General features: G+C 41.8%; 1 protein-coding gene across 2 annotated transcripts; it reads left to right on the top strand.

Annotated features, from left to right (window-relative positions):
- The first annotated feature begins 125 nt into the window (after positions 1-125).
- LOC120948754 (myotubularin-related protein 8) lies at positions 126-18,625 on the top strand. Of its 2 annotated transcripts, none has more exons than XM_040365453.2 (9): positions 126-590; positions 13,568-13,684; positions 14,460-15,041; positions 15,123-15,255; positions 15,586-15,682; positions 16,065-16,200; positions 16,273-16,989; positions 17,060-17,191; positions 17,266-18,625. In XM_040365453.2, exons 1-9 carry the CDS (start codon positions 567-569, stop codon positions 17,401-17,403), a joined length of 2,076 nt encoding a protein of 691 aa, XP_040221387.1. In that variant the 5' UTR covers positions 126-566; the 3' UTR covers positions 17,404-18,625. The 2 variants fall into 2 exon arrangements, with proteins under 2 accessions (XP_040221387.1, XP_040221386.1); XM_040365452.2 differs by lacking the exon at positions 126-590 and adding an exon at positions 4,215-5,293.
- The last annotated feature ends 1,697 nt before the right edge of the window (positions 18,626-20,322 follow it).

Raw genomic sequence — 20,322 nt, 5'->3', positions numbered from 1 at the left:
AGTGGGGGAAAGAAAATGGTTTGAAAATAATAATTCCAACTGTCAGCTATCGTGTCCGCGAGTTGCTTGGATGTGCGTCAGCCCCCTCCTGCTAAACGTCATTCAGCAAACGTCAAAACTGCACCTCCCGGATTGAAAAGTTATTATTTTTCTATTTTCTTTCGTGTGTGGGTTGGAGTTTGTCGTGCAGTTTCGCTGGTTGTTGCCATTTCTTGTGATTTCAGGGGTCCTTCTTCCTTGCATTAAGGACACTCTAACGCGCGTGTGTGCGTGTGGATGTAATAATCCGTTCCGTTGATACCACCGACGGAAACGTGGAAAAGTGATCCAACCATAACTCGCGCGGCCATACACGAATGTTCCTTATCCGACGGCGGCCAATGCTTTGTTGCTGCTGTTCGTCTGTGCAAAGTGGAAGTGGATAAAACCTGTGCCTAACTTTCTCCAATCGCGAGCAAATCTAAGGTTCCGGACGAAGGTACATTTGGTGGTTGGAACGGCCTACCCGACGAAACCTTATCACCTGGTCATCAATCGCTTACGACGGGCTTCGACGGGCACAGAAAATGGAGCACATCAACACACCAAAGGTAAGAGCGGGGAGCATTCGTTTATCAACTGTTGATGTTGTTTTAGCATAACATATTGCAGCGCTGCCGTGCATTGTGCAACGGGGGAGGTAGCATGTGTATGGCTTTTGCGGGCTCATTATCAGCACATCCTGCGGAAATGCGAAATGCGGCGGGATGAAATAAAAATAGCCTATCGATCGATACCCAGCAGCTTTTGCTGACGTGCTAATTGGCAGCAGAGGCGGAACACAACGCACGAATGCGATGCCATCCACAATATCTGGCCTGGTCTGGTCGTCGCCGTCGTCTTGTACGTACTGTACAGCTGGTAAAAACCTGTTTGTACGATAAAGCTACACCTTGCCAGCTGCCTTGGGGGGTAGAACTGGAGCCTCGGGTTTCCAGTTTGTGGGGCAGTTGTTTTCTCCATCGTTGGTGCATTTGCAGTAACAACTCCCCCCACTCTCGTGGCTGTTTACCTTTTGCTTAATCAATCACATTTCATTTGATTAGCCTAACATATGGCATTGTGATAAGAGTGCCGTTTTATTTGATGAGCGCGTTAGGTATCGTTCCGTTTTTCTTTCGTCCAACGCTAATAGGACAACTGTTGCTTGGGGTTGAAACGGAGAAAATAAACCATATTGCAAATGTCCTTTCTTGTCGCAGAAGCGTCGGATGCGCATGACCTTTCGTTAAATAGCATTTCTTTGTAGGTGATTGGTTGCGTTCGCTGTTGTAGACGCTGTCTGACGATTATGAGCCAAAACGCTGTTCAACATTATGGCCGTGACGGAACGCATCGAATACAATCAATGCTATTTATGCTTTTGCAGTCGAAATGCAAATATGCAATGTGGAGTGCAAGGTTGTAGGCGAATGTAACGAATGCGGATACGGTTGTCCGGCAAGATGAGAATGCATTTTATAAACGAATCTCTAAATCAGCTTGTACCGTTAAGAGTGGAAGGGATCTATTAGATTCTTACCGGAAAAAGATAGATTACGTAAATCATACTAATGATAATAGATGCCGTTTTTCAACGGTCGGGCTTCCTGATCGAAATGATAACGACTTAGATTAAAATCTTAAGCTGAATGGCATTAGCTGATTGTGAGCTTCATTATAAACTCTGGATGGTTTGATTATATTGAATTTGAATATGATGTACTCTTTTATTGTGAAAACAAAATTACTCATTGGAAAAGTGATTTTATGTATGAATTGTAGTGGAAAGTGTATGAATATTGGTAGTCTATATTTTTTATTTGGTATTTTAATATGGTGAATGGTTTAAAACATATTAAGGGTACATGATAATTTCCACTATTAAATGCTCACGAAAAAACGGACTTTTTTCGAGAAAAGAGACTGTGGAGATTGCAAGAATCCTGTTCGTTGACTGTTTTTGTATTTTTGTATGATTTTCGTTAAAGTTGTTCATTAAACATTATTTGAACATTATCTATGTGCATAAACTGAACAATATTTGGTGGCTATATTTTGAACAAATTTAAGAATTTTCTTTAATCAATCAAACTCTTTGACAAAAACTAGAGCAAACATGTCAGTATGTAATATGCTTGATTTTACTATTAAAACTTTAACTTGATGTATGGTAGTTTAGCTGTTGGATTTTTAAAATGATAAACACTCCAGCCTTTGTATCATTTTGATGTAGTTATAAAGTTCCCGTAGCCAGGAGCTCGGTTAAACTGGATGTAAACATGTCTAGGTAACCCTGAATAAAGGCCAGCGTGACTTTCATTGTAGGTCGTTACGCAAAAAAATAAAAATAAAGGAAGAGCAAGATGAATGAGAGCATTTATTTTATTATTTATCGCGCTAGTTGTTTTTCCAACAAAAACATGAAGCTGTTTATGATGTGTTCTGTGATAGAAATTGAGTGAAATTAAATTAATAATTTCCAATATTTTCTAAAGCATTATTTTATCTTGAATTATTCATTAATACGGGGATTATACAAGGATTTGTATGTATGAAGTCAACATGTTCATTAAGTCAACCAGACTGATGTTACTATTTAAACATTTGGCAATTATGTTTTTTTTTATGAATGTGTCATTTTTTGGTTTTAGAATTAGATTGTTGTAATTGAGCTAAATTGTACCAATTTTATCATATTTTGTGATATTTTGTAACATATTCTTCGACACTATTTTCTCTCAAATAACTCTTTATCAAAGCTGTTATTCAAGCATTCGTGCGTCATACTAATCCACCATTGCAAAAGATTAATGCTACACTAGCTAACATCGGTCACTAAAGCTAGCAATATTTATGTTTCACGACAACCTCAAGCCGCAGTTCCTGAGGCACATTAAAGTAAATCCAATTACATAAGCCACCCCCCAGGCACCGGCAACAACCACGTACTGCAAACATTGCAGATAGAAGAAGTCGACAATTTTTCAACACCAGTCCACAGTTAACTCCTACTAGTTGTCAGACTGCAATTGCATTCGGAGCGCAGCATTACGTGGCAAAACGTGCAGCGTTGCAGTTGCACGAGAGATTCTATAGCTAACGGTGTTTGTGTGTGTGTGCGTGTGTACTATACGCGGAGAGAAAATATGTCCGACCTTGACCTTCTGAAAATTGAACGAAATTTGTAGCACACACACATCATCTTGCCCATTGTACACCAGCAGCAGTAGGAAGTAGCATTGGAAGGAGTTGCATTTCTACTGCATGGCGACTTTTCGTTTTTAAAAAGATGAAATATGGATGCGGGCGGGTGGCAACTGTGGCTAGAACTAGATTGCATTTCACCATGTCCAGTGGGGCTATAAATCCTCTGACCCACATCGGGGTCGGGGCCGGGCCAGCAGAATCGAACGAAGAAAAATCGAATCACTGATGATTTGGATCGTATTCAGTAAACGTTCCTGGGAGTGTGGCACTAGCACGACTTCGGCACGTGACTGCACGTGGTCTCTCGCTCTCGCGGCCCGTTTCTCTGGCGCGCGCTTTCCAAGCGCTATGGGAAAAGCATGCGCCCTTTCTAGGAATACAAAGCACCACAGGAGAAGAGTTCAAACAACTTCCAGCGTCTAAAATATGTATGGAGTGTACTGGGAAATGTAATGCCGTCCTATAATCAAGATAAAAATGCAATTGCATTGCAAAATGCTGGGTGGTTGTAGGAAGGATTTGCAATTATATATAAACGTGTAAGTTAAATTAGAAAAGATAGTTGTATGGTTTAAAGATTTTAGGAAAATATATTTGCTAGTACATTTATTTTAACTATTAGTGGAAATTTTTTAAAATAAATTACTAAAAACCATATTTTTGTGCAATAAAACCCTTCAAACGTTTGCTTGTAAACACAAAAGCAAAACGTGTGAGTAGAATAGAACGACGAACCTGTGCGCGAAAGCGACTTCGGTACATCCTGCAGGAGCAGCACCACCCAACAAACATAACCTTATGCGTTCGGGAATCAGAAGAGAGCGAGAGAGTCGAATGGAATTGCACAGACACTGGAAGGTTTGATGGCGCGTGAGCGCGAGAGAATCTGCCCCCGAGCATTGCGAGGAAGATTCCGTTTTTTTTTTTGCCCAACACGATAGCAGAGACAATTCAGAGGTCCTGCGGCTTTTCCTTGTTGCGAAGGCTTTCAGTTCGAGTTTTCCGTCGTGTGTGGTTGACGCGGTTACGCGCTATGGCTTCGGGCCATGTTACGCTACAGCACGCTGGGTGAGAGTGTCAGTGAAAGAAGGCAATGCGAACATTCCACCAGACCAGACACGTATATCTAATCATTACACGGGCGTGATACGATTGTGGCTTCATGTGCCGCTGTTAAGTGAAAACAAATCCTCCTCCATCGGATAAACGTTTTCTGTGGAAGAAATGCAATAAGCAGTAAGAAGCTCCTTTATTTCTCTCCAACGACGGTGCTTTTTCGCTGCTTTGTGTAGGTTAAACCCGCAAGTTCATTCATGAGTACGCAATAGAGCACTTGGACGGTTCGCTCCAGGACTCAGGCGCACATCAACTTTGCATCGTTTGTCCTAGGACTGAGTGGCATCGATGGATTGCGTCAATGTTGCGGTGGCATAGTGTTTACATACAGAAATATCGATTTTCTTGAATGGATCGAGCGCGCTAGCGAGCACCGTTCCTGTAAGATAATGAATTCTATCATCGCAAAAAGGCAGCGCACCGCAGCACATTAGACCAACACACCCACCGTGGTGACACTGTTAGTGTGAAAAGATAAACTGTAGCTCTTAAAAAGCTTCGCTGGGAAGATAAAAGTTAATCGGAATACAGGAAGCTGCAGGAAATCAGAGAGTCATGGTTGTTGGTGGCAACGTTACGGTAAACCGAAACTAACAAGCAAACTTTGTGGCTTGGCAAGTGAACAAATAAACAAAGTGACAAGCGAACTCCCTGTGGGAAAGTGATAACCACCACCAGCTCCAGCGCCAATCGGTCGATAGGCCAAGTTCGGCTTAGGAAAGACGGTCTCGCCATGACGGACGCCGAACCGCTGTCACCATCGGCCTCCACCTTCAAGCAGAACTTTGATCTGGTAACGCCCGAGTTCGAGGAGGATCCGAAGCTGCTGTGGGGCAGCGTGCCCGTGCCTCCGTTCGTGTCGGACAAGGTGGTAACGTGGGTGGAGGAAAACTTTCCCCATCAGCCACCGCCGGCGGTGGAGTTTCGCGGCCAGAACGTTCTGAAGAAGGTAAATCGGGGTTGGGGAGAGAAATCGGGACTAATACAAGGGTGCTCGCCGCTATTGAACAACACTGATCACACCAAGTAGCTGTACTGTGTTCGATCAAAACGAGGCACAGCTTAGGTTGGAGCCGACTAAAACGGGACTGAAGGTTGGATTTAAAAAGCAGCACCAACTGGAATTAATCCTGCCGACGCCTTTAAGGTCGGTGCGAGAATATTCCAGTGTCACAAAATGGTGGTTTGGGCTGGAAATGGGATAGTAGGAGACATCCAAAATGGGATTGCTAGCGAATGCATGAAACATTGCTAGCACTGTGTCCGTATTTCAAACACAAAGTGAAGGACATCGTACGTAACTTTTTATCGGTCGTTTTATAGCCACCAAACGGTACTCCGGACCGCAACGTTTATGGGTTAGGTATTTGAAATTCCACACCATTAAATCCTTGTTTATGTGTTATTGGATGCAGCTATTTTTCTTTTGCTACAACTATGTCTCTATGTTTTAGAAATAGTGTACAGTTTCTGCTGTAAGAATTGGTTTGAAGATCAAAATTGGTTTTCGGTGCTCCACTTAGCTCCATACACAATTCTATAAATTAAAAGCAGTCTATTGCGTTCGGTGGAAATATTTGTTTTTGTTTTGCCGATTTGCTATTTAAAGTAAATTCAATTACCATCATCAGCTGCCGCCGACGCCACGTGTACGAAATCGCGTTATCTCACCTGATTGCTTCGAAACAAACCGTGAACCGTGGCCAATAACATCATCGCGAACAACGTTACAATACGACGGTAGCCGCCTTTTTGCGTTTGAAGTGTGCGGTGGAAATTTTATAATACTTTTTCCCAACATTACTGTTCACGTGTGTTGCACGCTGAGCTCTATTTCGGGTTAGAAAGATAGCGCTTTTATAGATGTGGAAAGAACGACGATCTATGATGTAATGAAGGAATCGATTAAGGAAATGAAGACTCGAGTCTCTTTATATAAATTCCATCCTGCAATTTTATTTCAGATTATTACAATTTCTTTAGTTTAAACCTGAACAATATGGATTCTATTGAAATAGATTTTCTTTTAAGTTGAAGTCATTTCGAAGTATTTTTGAAATACTGCTCGGTTCGGTACCTTACTAAAATGAAATGATACAAAAATACTCTTAATACTTTTGTGCAATACCAAATACCGGCCAAACATGCGTAAAATGATGTGTTCAATTCAGTAATTTTATGATATCGCGATATCACAATATTGCATCTTTCAATATTGTTTCAATTATATTTAAAACTTGCTTACCTTTTGAGCGTCTTTTCAATCCCAACTAAAATCTTCTACAATGGCTATGTTTTTTTTAAGTAATATTAGTGAACAAAGTCTTGTTAATAACATTTCCTTATCACTTGTCTCTTTAATATCAATAAATCATTTCCAAAGTGTTAATATATAGTCAAACTTCGATATGATGCTGTTTATATTACCGGAAAGTTAACATTACTTTACGAACAAAACAGAAGGACCCTCTTTGTTTCAAATCCCCGTACGCGTGTCTAATGCGTTTGCTCATGACAACAGTTAAGTGTTGTTGATGTTTTTGAATCTTTGTTATGTTTAGAAACATACTCACCTTCCACGGTAAGGCGGTCACTAGAGTAAATACGGCTCGTTGTTTTCTGCTCAGGGAAACTTTTAATACACCTAGCTAGCAGCACCATCGCTGTCCTTTCTGCTTTTTGTACTGCAACCCCTTGAGTATCGAGAAGAAAAACAAACTGGCAAAAACTGGTGTTTGCTGGTTGGCGACAAAATTATTAACCCATTACTGTCCAGGTGTACACAAACTTGTTCCAAGTGGTATGAAACTTTCTAGTTCGTCCGAGATGTGCTCTGAAGCAGGTGGAATGCTTTATTTTCCTTAAGGTTATTGGAAAAGTTCTTATATGAATGAAAAAATATGCGCAGAACTGATAAAATACCCAAGCACAATAAAATACAGTAAATATGAGTATAAAAACAAAATTATTTGAAGGTATTCAAGTATTGAAACTTGTTATACTTCTGTAGAAAAGGGGGTAATGAACATAGAAAAAAATAACATGTAACCCCGAGCATTAAACATTCCGACCTTGAAATGTCTTCCGTTTGACGCTTTTTGTAACAGAACTATATACACTTAACAAATTTGTACATTAGATCATGTTTAACATAAATCTACTTATAAACATGTCGAGAACTTGTTAAGTACTTAAAAGGTACTTAAGGCCAAGGCGATTACACCATGACATTATGTGTTCCAATGTTATATAGATTAAACATCCATAGATTGATTGCTATTTATGATGGTTCAATAGACTCACTAAAGCAATTATCCGGTTTATGTGAGCAGAATTTACTCAGTAAGCAACTAGAAAGCAGTAAACAACACTTTTCCTTCCTTTTTCATGCATGTACAGTACATGTCAGTCAATTCGGGACCTCTGAAATTATAAAAAATGTTGTTAGAAATTTACAGAATTCTCTATAAATTGTCAGACTGGCAATGGTCATAAAACCTTTGGGGGTTTTTACGATACTAGCCAACTATTTTATACGAAGTTTGACAGTTGGCGACTGAAATCTTGTCAATACTGACAAACTAACACCTCAGATTTTCAACCTAGATTATTAGAGCATGAAAAATATGTAAAAATTTACTGAATTGTTTGATTGAAGCATAAATATTTTATCAAGAAACATTAAGCACTGTTTGGATCGAAATTTTATATTGTTTCTAAGTACTATAACCCATTTCAAACAGAAAAGGTAAAATAAAACGATTTCAAAATGAATCTTTGTTTGTACACAAATGGTGAAATCGAATATAGTGGTTCGTAAGTGTCAAATGGTTACAACCCGGATGATACATATTGTTCCACCGAGGGGCTAAAATTTCAGCTTCTTGGCTTGAAATACAAAACGGGTCCTTGTCGATGTTTTCTTCTATATTACAGGGTTTCCCACGATTTATTGGTCAGTTCCCATGATTTTTTGGTGTGTTCCCACGATTTTTTGGTCGTATCCCATAAATTTTTGGTTCGTTCCCATAATTTATTGGTATTTTCCGATTGGATATCAATACAATTGGACCAAAAAATTCTGGGAAACGACCAAAAAATCGTGGGAACGCACCAAAAAAATATGGGAACCCACCAAAAATTGATGAGAACCAACCAATAAATCGTGGGAAACCCTGTATCTCTATGCATGTATGCAAAAAAAAGATAAGAGATCCAAAAACTGCTTGAGTTATACCAAAATGTACTTTTTGTTAAACGAACATTTAATTTCTTACAGTTTGTTTGAAACATTCCCAGTGATTAATTTTGGCAGGGTGATATAGCCACAGTAAGTGAGTTGGTACTGAGCCTCTAATAACTCATCACTTGACTTGATTGTGGTCTGATAAATGACGCAACAATATAATGCATAAGGGCCTAAAACTTATAACTTTTTATTTCCGTTCCAACACTTATTGCTAAACGTAGGGTAACTGAGTCTTGATAAAAATGAAATTAATTTGACCGCGTTCTACTTCAACCGCATCCCGTTTGTAATGCTGATAAAAATGAAAATAAAACTTAAACCTGCAATTCCAACTTTCTTATCGCTGAATAACTGCACCAACACAAACATTCTTTAAAGCGAAATTATTTTCTTTTATTCCTCACTCACCGGAAAAAAGCCCATTCCCTTTGGAATAGAGGGTACAAATTTGTGAAATACGATGCTATTTATTCGAATCGTCTGTAAAATGCTCTCCATACCACTGGATTTACGTGCCTCTGGGGGGTCGGTCTGGGATGGGAACGAGCAAGCAAAATATTCATTTGTTGCTTTCTGACCGTCTGCGTCAATAAACCAGCTGGTGGGATTTGGACGGTCAAAATGGTTATTCACAAGAAGATGGTCAAACAACACAAGAAGATGGTTGTTGCGTTACAAAAAAAAAGGAAAAACTCATCATAAGAGTCCCAAGCCTGAAACTTTTTGGTGGATAGTATTTTTATGCTCCCTTTTCTCTCATTTCAACCCGGCCGGTATCGCTTTTATTATCAAAGTAATTATGTAATCGAAGGAATCGTCCCGTCGGTCAAAAGAAATACAATATTTTCCTCTCACACTAAACCTAACAACAAAAAAACGGTACTAAGTAATTTGGATGTTTCCTTTTCTTGCCGTCCTTTCTTGTGCGATCCTCCTTTACACCTAAATCGCTGTCCAAATTGGGGATTTGTAAATATGAACGACGTTGAAAGATCCATCCTGCTTGAGGTGCTTTTAACTAAGCGAAGGTACAGACTCTCTTCTAAGCGCCATTGCTTGCGCTGTCTACACTCGTAAGGATTATGGTGGATGAAATGCGAGCTGTGTCTACCACAAAATGCCACCACCCACCATCCCCCGTTGTATTTGGCGGAGGGCTTTTCGGTGAATAAAAAGCGCCCATTTCCTTTTCGAAACACGGACCCGTTTAGCTTGAGTGTGTGTGCATTAAAGGGAAGCGGGTTAATCTGGGCGTGTTGAAATGAACAATATGAACCCAGCGCATCTGTGTTCGCATTATTTTGAACTTTTTTAACGTTGAGCGGTTTTATTTACATTCCTGGGGATCTTTTGTTCGGAGGTTGTTTGCTTTGTTTTCATGGGTGATTCACCATATTTGCACGAAACTGTGGAAAATGGACTGGTCCTTTTCGACGGGGAGTGGACTTTTGCGGCAAGAATGTACTTTATTTTGTGGCGAATGAGTTATGAATTTTGCAATATTTGTGTTCTGTAAAGGGGTTTTGGTTCGGTTTTAATCAGTGTTAATTTTTGTACACCGCATACCCCGCAGCAAAGGTCGAAAATTTCGCATTCGACAGACGCGATAACAAAGTTTTTATTTTTTGCTAAACCTAATATCTGCCAAGATGAAACCCGCGAGACCAACGTTGGCGGCACCAGATCACGCTCTTCTTCCTATTCGGTTGCATTCTCATCCCATTCCAATATACGCGGATTCTCGTACCATTGACCCAACCGTGGTATTTGTCGACGGTTTTGTTCGGTTCCGGCTTGAACGAAAAAAGAACAACTTTTCGCGGTTTATGCGTTGTTGGTTGGGCTTTGCGTCATGAAAAATTCACCTCATGTGTATTCCGTGCCCGGAGTCTTTCCGTGCCAAAGCGAAACACGTCGCCCGACAATGCAGCGGGAGGAGGTACGGGGGTGCGTTAATATTATTGCTTGTTGATCCTTCTCGTAAAGCCGCAAACTTAACGAGTCCTGGCTACTGGTGGGCAGTAGACGATGTTGTTTTGCCGTTTTTTGTGCGTTTGTTTCAAAGTATAAGCCGATTCGGGTTATCCTGACTAGGTTGGGCTGGGATTTGCGCCAGTTCCGGGGTACGGACAGCATGTATCCGCTTTCAATTAACGCGTGTCCTTGCGAAGGACGATTAAACCGAAACTAATCAACCATTGTCGGTAGAAGGTGAGGAACGAGAGAGAGAAAAAAAACCCTTGCAAGATTAATAGTCGATCGTGGTTGATAAATTAAGATCCAACTGCAATAGCCGCCATAAGTTCGTCCTGCGTGCGTGTGATTACTAGTGTACAAGGCTTGGCATGCTTTTTTTCTCTTCTCTCAGAATTGCATGCCAAATGGTACTCTGTACTCTCTACTTTCGCCTCCATTACGGGCATGAACGAAACTTCTTTGCGTAACATTCGGAACGCAAACCCATTAGAGAGACGGGTTGCTGTATAACGTTCGCAGGAAGGTTCGCCATTGACATTCGCACAATTGGAAGGCATCGCCAGCCCGGTACGTGTTTACGTGCAATTGCCATAACAGTAACGATCTTGGAATGTGTTTCCTTTTGAGTGTGGGAGGGGAGTGAAAAACACGTAGTGTGAAAATAAACACAAGTGGCATTTGCTACCGTACAAGTTTCTGTATTGCAGATGGGAAATGGTGCAGCTCGGTTGTGCCTTACCTCTTCGAGTGTTTGTGGTTGGGGTACTGAATTTTGGATTTATGTGCCATGTGCACTGAAAGATTGATTGTGAGGGCTTGACACATGTTTATTAACATCAAACAATTTTGATTGGTTGTAGGAATAACGAAGGATATGAAAAATACTGTAAAATTGTTGTTCTTATTTGTTATTGAACTTTCTGTTTTTTTTTATCACTTGTTTTCATCAAATTCACTGGTACGTGCATTATAATGCGTAATACAAATTTCGGAAAAGAAGAAGAAAATATTCTGTATTGAGCTATGGTACATACTTCGACGGTATTGAACTTTAAACGCTACAAATTCACATGTAATCCAGGCATGTCAAACATACGACATTTAAAACATGAGAAAGCATTTAGATGTATAATCGCAATGAATATAGATTTTAAACAATGTAAAGCAATAATTTATTATGTACAGAATATGATGAATGTACTAAAACATTCATGTTTAAGGGATAACTCGATAAACCTAGAATAATGATATTGGCGTTTGTATTACATTTTAAAATCAAAAAATTTAAAAGATAGCTAGGTTGATCTGACGGTTCAATGATCTGGTATGATCGGGAATCGATCTCGCACGGCTACTCAATATCATAATTATAGAGATCGTAAGGATAATTTAATTATTTTTATGAAAAAGAAAACATGTAAAATTTGTCATAAGTTTTAGTTTTTTTTATAATGTGGTCTAATAGGCCGGTCACGTGGTACAGTCTACAATAGTGATGGGTAAAGTTGACAAAAATCCGGAGTCGACTGCGACCCAACTAGGTCTGTCCAGCATTATCCGGAGTCGTTCGGAATCGTTCGAAGTCGTCCGAAATCGGTTAGAGTCGGAGTCGTCCGGAGTCGGCCAGAGTCTGCCTTCACAACAAAGGTTTGCATACGAAGTGCACGCGTAAAGTGAAAAAAAACAACACAACGAAATGAAATGCCTCGTCACAAGCACAATGCACCCAACGGCTCCTGTGGACTCCGACCAACTCCGTTTCCGGTTGACTCTGATCGACTCAAGACGACTCTGAATGACTCCGACTCCGAACGACGCCGTACGATTCCGGACGACTCCGGACGACTCCGGACGACTCCGGACGACTCCAGACGACTCCGGACGACTCCGGACGACTCCGGACGACTCCGGACGACTCCGGACGACTCCGGACGACTCCGGACGACTCCGGACGACTCCGGACGACTCCGGACGAATTCGGATGACTCCGAGTGACTCCGGACGACTCCGACTCCGCGCGGACTAACAATAGGCGGAGTCGGATCAGAGTCGTGGGTGCGGTCCAAAGAGGACTGTAGGATAACGTAGGACTGACTAACCTGCTATTGATAATCAATAAGTCACCGAAAGCCAAGCCCAAGGTCTGATACTGTTTTTCCAAATCTCCTTCTTGACATATAATGCCATTTTGGTATTGAACTGTCATTTCTTAACAGCGCGCCGGTTTATATATACGTACAGCCAGTTAAAAGGTACACGGATAAACGGCGCTTCACTGTAGTTAACGGCATTACTGGAAGGTTGGTTTTTGAAATTGAAATTGTCAAATAGAAGGTTCGAATTATGATTTAATTCACAATTTTCTAGCAAATACTTATGCGGAAACAATGATTGCAAAATACATGAAAAAATACTATATAAACATTGTTTCAAATTGTAATAAATCAGTTTTTCCATAGTGCGAAAAACGTACAATTACCTTATGAATCAACGACTAAGATGTCAAAGTAAGATATGTTTAAGGAACCTAATAGTTTTATGTGCCATTCCGCAAACTATGTATTCAAAAAGAAGCAAAAACAAATAGGACCTTGAGCGACGATAAAATAGATGCATGAGATCATCACATTCCTGACGGAAGTCAATCTAATTTTATTCCAACATGGCATTCCATCATGTAACATCTAAGAAATGTTAGTAATTCTTTCCACCTTTCAATCGAGCGTGTCAAATGAGGTTTGACAACGCTCTTGTAACAGCGTTTACGTGTTCATGCTGGGTATGAGGTAAATATGGGGCCAATAAGTTATTTTCCGGTTCATCGATGTTTGATTATTGATTAAATTTCGCCGTTTTAGAATGTTACTCTGATCGCTTCTTCTGCTTGCCGTATTTTTCAGTGTTACGTCAATATTCCTTCTCCGCGATCATACCATCATTCGGCGGTGCTACGACGCATTTTTTAACAAATTCGTTTATTTTTTCGTTCTATTTCAGATTGAAAATGTCCGTATGATTGACAGATACAACAGCAAAAATCCAACCGTCGGTGTGCTGTACCTTACGGCCACGCATCTTATATTCGTTGACCCGGATGCCAACAAAGAGACATGGGTAAGTGTTTCCTTCTCGTGCCTTCCGTTCACACCACGCCACTTGTGCCGTTAGGTCCTCTACCTCTATGGTTTTGCATATCTCTTGTGCCGAGAGCACCGGGCGTCTATGATACCATTCGTTCGTTCTGTTCCGATAAGATAGCCTGGATTCCTGGTCATATCCAGCTGTCAGATGCCTTTTCAAACGGAATGCGTATGAGCAATATTTATTCCTTTTGCCCCTTTAATAGCTTCTAAGAATTTACTGCTGAAACACACATAGTTTGAATTGAATTGAATTGAATTTGACAGCGAATTACTGCTATTTATAACATGACAATTCTTTTTAAAACCCCAAACCATTTTATTGAATTTTTACATTATTTCTTATCAATGTCAGATTACGAACTCGCATTTTCTAAACTTTTTTTCTTTTTTCACTATAATCATTCCAATGTTAAAGAAAGAGAGAGAAAATGAATATTTGTACTGTTTTTTGTTACTTTGCTAACTACGTTTTGAATAACTTTTCCAAGCACGTACCTACCGGGGCACGTTAATGATCAACAGATTTCAAATGCGTGCTTGTTAGAAAGTATGATTGTTGAAGTTTTGCAACCTTCCTCCGCCGCGCCTTATCGTGTGCCTTTCTAATTAAACAAATTTGAAAGGACCCTCAAGCAAATCTCCATTCACAGCAAATCCTACCCGCACTCTCGGTACAACTGGGCGTGTGTTTTCTGTGTGCTGTGTTTGTAGCAGTTTTGTAATTTCCCTTTCCAACCCGGCGCCAGGTCCTTTACATGCACATCGCGAACGTGGAAAAGTTGCCCCTGAGCACCACCGGCTCGCCGCTGCTGATACGCTGCAAGACGTTCCTCTCCATCACGTTCGTCATACCGAAGGAGCGCGAATGTCACGACGTGTACACCACGCTCACCAAGCTGTACCAGCCGGTGAACATCAAAAATCTGTACTGCTTCCAGTACACGACCGCGGCGAAGGAGCTGCCGAAGGCGGCCGGCTGGGACTACTTCAAGCTGGAGCACGAGTTCAAGCGGATGCGCGTCCCGAACGACCAGTGGAGTGTCTGTGCGCTCAATCAAAACTACGAGCTTTGCGACACGTACCCGCAGCAGCTCTACGTGCCGGCCGAAGCCAACACGCAAATCCTGCTCGGCAGCTCGCGGTTCCGGTCGAAGGGCCGGCTACCTGCGCTCACCTATTTGCACTCCAACAAGGCGTCCATCTGCCGCTGCAGCCAGCCACTGTCCGGTTTCAGTGCGCGCTGTCTGGAGGATGAGCAGATGCTGGAAACGGTGCGCAAGACGAACCCCAACTGCAACTTTATGTACGTCGTTGACACGCGGCCAAGGGTAAGTTGGTAGTAGATTTTTTTTGCTGTTGTTTGCCCCAAGTCCACTCATCATGCTTGTTTTGTTTGGTTCTCCGTCTAGATTAACGCCATGGCAAACCGGGCCGCTGGCAAGGGCTACGAGAACGAGGCGAACTATGAAAATATCAAGTTCCAGTTTCTCGGCATCGAAAACATTCACACGATGCGTGCCAGCTTGCAGAAGGTGATTGAGTGTGAGTATTTTTTCTTTTTGTTTTCACCATCTTTTTTCAATCAAACGCGTCTAGCCGTATCTAGATCTTCCCACACGTGAGGGTGGGGGGTAAGTCGCTACTAAGTTGACAATCAAGATGATTCACTTTTCGAATGCCGTCGGTAGACAATGACGACGACGACGACGGCGCCCGCTTTGGCCGTCCGTTAAGTGAAGCGTTAAATCCAAACCGGGCGTGATTTATTGGCTAGCGAGTTGACGTACCATGAAGCTTACCGTTTCGACAGGCGCCGCATTCTACTGTGCACTCTCAACTAATGCTTTTCGTCTCTTTTCGGTTTCTTGCTAGGCTGCGAACAAAAGTCGCCCACGATGAGTGGATTCTTAAGTGCTCTGGAATCTTCGGGCTGGCTAAAACACATTCGATCGATACTGGATACATCCTGGTAAGTGTGGGAATTAACGGCACTAGTGTGTGTGTGTAATTAGGCGGCAAGTTGGTGGTAGAAGCATGGGGTAGAATTTCAGGTTCACACGAGTATCACACGCGAACGTGAGGAGGAGAGCAAATAGAGTGTCTCGTGCGACGGTTCGTATGGCTGCTGTTGGCCATTAACTGGCGATGTGCCATTAAGCCGCTGACAGTGAAAGTCATCAGTAATTAATTGACGATTAGCGTTAGGTCTCGCGGAAGAATGTTTATGTTTTGGCACACTCACGGTGATGTGCTGCAATTTACTCGGGAAGAATGGCTCAGTTTATAAAATTAGAAAATTTATATTTTATTTGATGTAAATTGTTTTGTTTTTCTCTTTTCTCGTTTCTTAGCTTCATTGCCAACGCAGTCGATAAAGGAATTTCCGTTGTTGTACACTGCTCGGATGGTTGGGACCGTACGGCTCAAGTATGCTCGCTTGCTGCACTGATGCTGGATCCATACTACAGAACTATCAAAGGATTTCAGGTAGATAACCATTCTAGGCCGCAATGTTTCCTGTTGAAACCTAAACACTTCTTCCTTCCTCCTTCCTTCCAGGCTCTGATCGAAAAGGATTGGCTTGCGTTCGGCCACAAGTTCAGCGATCGCTGTGGCCACATTCAGAACGACCCGAAGGAGGTCTCGCCCGTGTTTACTCAGCTGCTCGAGTGCACCTGGCAGCTGATGCAGCAGCGCAACGACGCGTTCGAGTTCAATGAGCGCTTTCTGCTGATCCTGCACGATCACGTCATGTCCTGCCAGTACGGCACGTTCGTGGGCAACTGCGAGAAGGACCGGCTGGATCTGCGGCTGGCGGAGAAAACCTTCTCCCTGTGGGGCTACATGTCGAACCATCTGAACGAGTACATTAACCCGCTGTACCGGCCGGAGATGGATGAAACGATAAAGCCGAACCTGGCACCGCAGAACATCAAGTTCTGGCGCGGCATGTACAGCCGTTTCGAGAGCGGCATTCACCCGAGGGAACCGCTGGAGGATTTGCTGATCGCTAGCAAGGACCACTGCACCTCGCTGGAGGATCACGTGCAGCATCTGACCAAGCGCATCAACAGCTTCAAGAACATGCTGTCGAAATCGGCCAAACGGTTGCAGGGTGGCAGTGCGGCCCTGCAGTCGCGCTACAACGCGGACACCCGCGGCCCGATCGAGGTGAACGATAATCGGTACAATTACGATCGGAAGCTGAGCGAGCTGTCGGCGGCCGATGACGATCATCCGTTGAAGACGAGCGATTTTTCGTTCTCCAATCTATCGGTACGTTTCCCGGAATGTGAAAGGTGGATGAAGTGATATAACTGCAATTTAATTCAATTTAATTTTACAGATTTCAGAGTATAACAATGAGGTGGAGAAGGTGAACGATGATATTAATTCGGTTGCCGTTGAATGGAAGTCGCTACGGTCAGTGGTAAACTGTCCGACCTGCTCCATACCATTCGATCAAATAACTAAAAAGGTTTGTTGTCTTTAATAGTACGTTGTAATGTTTATCATAAGTTAATGTTTGAATTGTTTTCTACCTGCACGCAGAATCACTGTTGGAAGTGTGGCGAAGTGTTCTGCAGCCGATGCATCGATAAAACGTTGGCCCTTCCGGGGCACGACAGTGGCAATCCGGTGCCCGTCTGTAGACAGTGTTTTCGTGTCGTTCAGCAAGTAAGCCCATAAAAGGATTGACGTGCCGTTACCGTGCATTCACTAAAACAAACACATTCCTCGATTGAATCGGCATAGTTTGTAAGTAAAATATCTATACCATACTTCCTTTCGTTACTATCGGCGCTGTCTTCGTGATGTACAAAGCTATAAAACAAAAACAAAAAATATCTAATGATTGCGAGAGGCTACCAGGGCACGGGAAAAACCGAACAGTAGGGGTATATATCTAATTCTGGAAAAAAAGAAAGAAAGAAAAAAACATGCAAGGGAAAAAGTAAATAGTGCAAACGTTCAGTTGCAAGAGAGACCAAAGCACAGCAACGCGAAGACGCGTAGACACTTGCAGGCCAGGGCAAGGTACGAACTGGAACTGGGGACTGGGAAATCCTTGCAAAATGGCTGTCAATCTTAGTTGTTAATCTAATATTAGCTTTAAGGGTAATGCAGTGCAGTAAAGTGAAACATAAAACAAAACAAAAAATAGGAAAGTGCATATATACGCTCACCGGTAACAGATGATGTGACAAAACAATGTTAGAACTACAATATTTATAAGCATACTGTGTACAATTATTTCGTTAGGAACCATTTGCCGAGTTGAACATTGATATTTATCTTACTCAAACGTATGCGAGCTTTTGCTTGGCTTGGATGACACCTCTTCGGTATTTAAGGTGCTGAAAGAGAGCTTTATCGAAGGCTGTAATGGGGGCAGTGCGGAAGATCCCAGATTGTTAGCTACCTATACGCACACGGTGTAGTCTGAACAGTGCAAGATTGCAAGATAATGAAGTATCTAAACATTTGCCCATCGCTCCTGCTGGACACGTGTTTTAGTTTTCGTTGCGCAAAAACAAAACAAAATGTGTTATGAAAATGGTGAACCGTTATAAAGCTGTTCTTAGCTTCCGTTTCGTGGATGTACAGAAAATGGCATCCCGTATTGACAGTATTGTTGCATGCATCGCGGTAAACTATAAAGAAATGGGCTAATAATACATGCCCAGCATAATGCTTGTCTCATAAATTGCTTCTTCTTCTGTTTTTGGCAAACACCCAGCAACGAAACGACTTTGCAGACTATCTGCAGGCCATGACGCCTATCTATTGCTGTAAACTGTACGTGTAACCTGAGAAAAAGAAACTGATACAAAACAAAGAAAAAAAACCTGTTGCTCTCAAAATAAACTATACAATATTTAATAGTGAATATAAATTAAATCAAAGACAATTTTGGGTAAATCTTTGCACGATGAATATGATGACTTGAACGTTTAATTAAATGGACCTGGTTTTAGTTATTATTTTGCCATTTTATTTTATTTGACATAATTAATTTGCTTTTTGAAACAATTCTTTTGATTTAAATAACTTCGCAAACTTTATTCAGCTACCGATTGCGTTCCCTCTCGATGACCCACATAACATTATTATCGCAGCCGTAAAAAATGCTGCCTTATGTAAGGTATTAAATCACAATACATTGTGAACACGGTAATGGTGTCAAATATTTTGCCCGCATGGAGGGGTTAGTTGGGAATCTCAGATAAAAACCGAGCGCACTGTTCGCATTTCGATCAAAATTAGTACCATCGAGCTAGTTCCCCTAGATCTCTAGCACACTTTAATAACATCGATTTCGTGAATAATCTATCCTAATTTCTTAAAATGAATACGGTGAGTAGCATTTATTTAAATAATAGATAGTAGATAGATAGTACTAGATCAATAGAATTTAATTGATGTTTACATATTTTAGACGGTGTACGTACTAATTCTCACAGCCCTTGCAGGCTTGTTTTGCCGTGCTCAAGGCAGTACAGTACCACCACCACCATCGTCCTTGCTGGCAGTGAATGCACCCGCTCAAACGGCCGCCACTAGCGGGAAAGGCAGTGCTGCAGCAGTAGCACCAACGGACACCGATGCACTCGGGCGCAAAATTTTTATTCCCGTGTTTCGCTCCAAGCAGAAGCAGAAACGAAACCGGGTCCGTGTGCAATAGCAGCCGTAGGCATCGGGCCGAGCGGACCAATAGTACAGATGGACGGAGAACAACGCTCGTGGCCAACTAGTTAGTACGTGGTTGCGAATTAATCATCATCGTACCTGGTGTGGAGCGGTTCTTTCGCGCTGCTACTTGTAAGCTGTTTTATGGAGCTGTTTTTTTTGTTTGTTTGTTCGTTCGCTGCTCAACACATTCAAAGCACCGTTCTAATGGGAGTTGTTTGACTGTTTGTTCACCGTACACCATGTGGTGTGTTGGGCGTAATATGTGAATGCTTTACCGCACGTGATAAACTCGGAAAGGAAATTATTATGACAATAGATTCTAATTAAGGTAGAACTTTTTAATAGGATTAACTAGTGTTAAGACTGGCTTTACAACAAATAAAAAAAAACAAGTTTAAATGAGAGTTTTGACGTTAATTAGAGAAATGCAAGCAAACCAGTTTTAACTACGCCGTAAGCGACGAACCCTTCTTCATTGACTTACTTTCGGACGTCTACCTCCAAAATTACCAGCTATGCGCCAAAAATGTGAGATTTCATTAGCAATGGGTTTGTTTATCGAATCAAGTTAAACTATTTTTAACCACGGGTGGCATCATTCTCCAAGCTTTTGTTTGCTTTACACGTTAGAAAGTGCCAAAATTCCTTCGCGCATGTGAATCAAAATAAATTTGTCTACCATTTTTTCAACCACAATCGCCCATCATTCTTGTCCGAGCCAGCATTTGCCCGGAATGTCCCGGTGAATGTTGGCGGTGTGTGAATGGAATGTGGGAAAGGTTGGGTTTCGGGCAAGGTGTGTAAATCGGCTGTTTGAACATCGCTGCTAAATGCCGGATCGTGCGTTTCCAGAATAAGCGTGGTGTTTGCTTTTAGCACACCGATCAAATCAATCAATCCGGCGTTCAATAGATT

This window comes from Anopheles coluzzii, chromosome 2 (genome assembly GCF_943734685.1).
Source record: "Anopheles coluzzii chromosome 2, AcolN3, whole genome shotgun sequence".
NCBI classification, from domain to species: Eukaryota; Metazoa; Arthropoda; class Insecta; order Diptera; family Culicidae; genus Anopheles; species Anopheles coluzzii.
The sequence above is the reverse complement of the archived record's forward strand: the minus strand, read 5'-3'. Positions and strand labels throughout refer to the sequence as shown.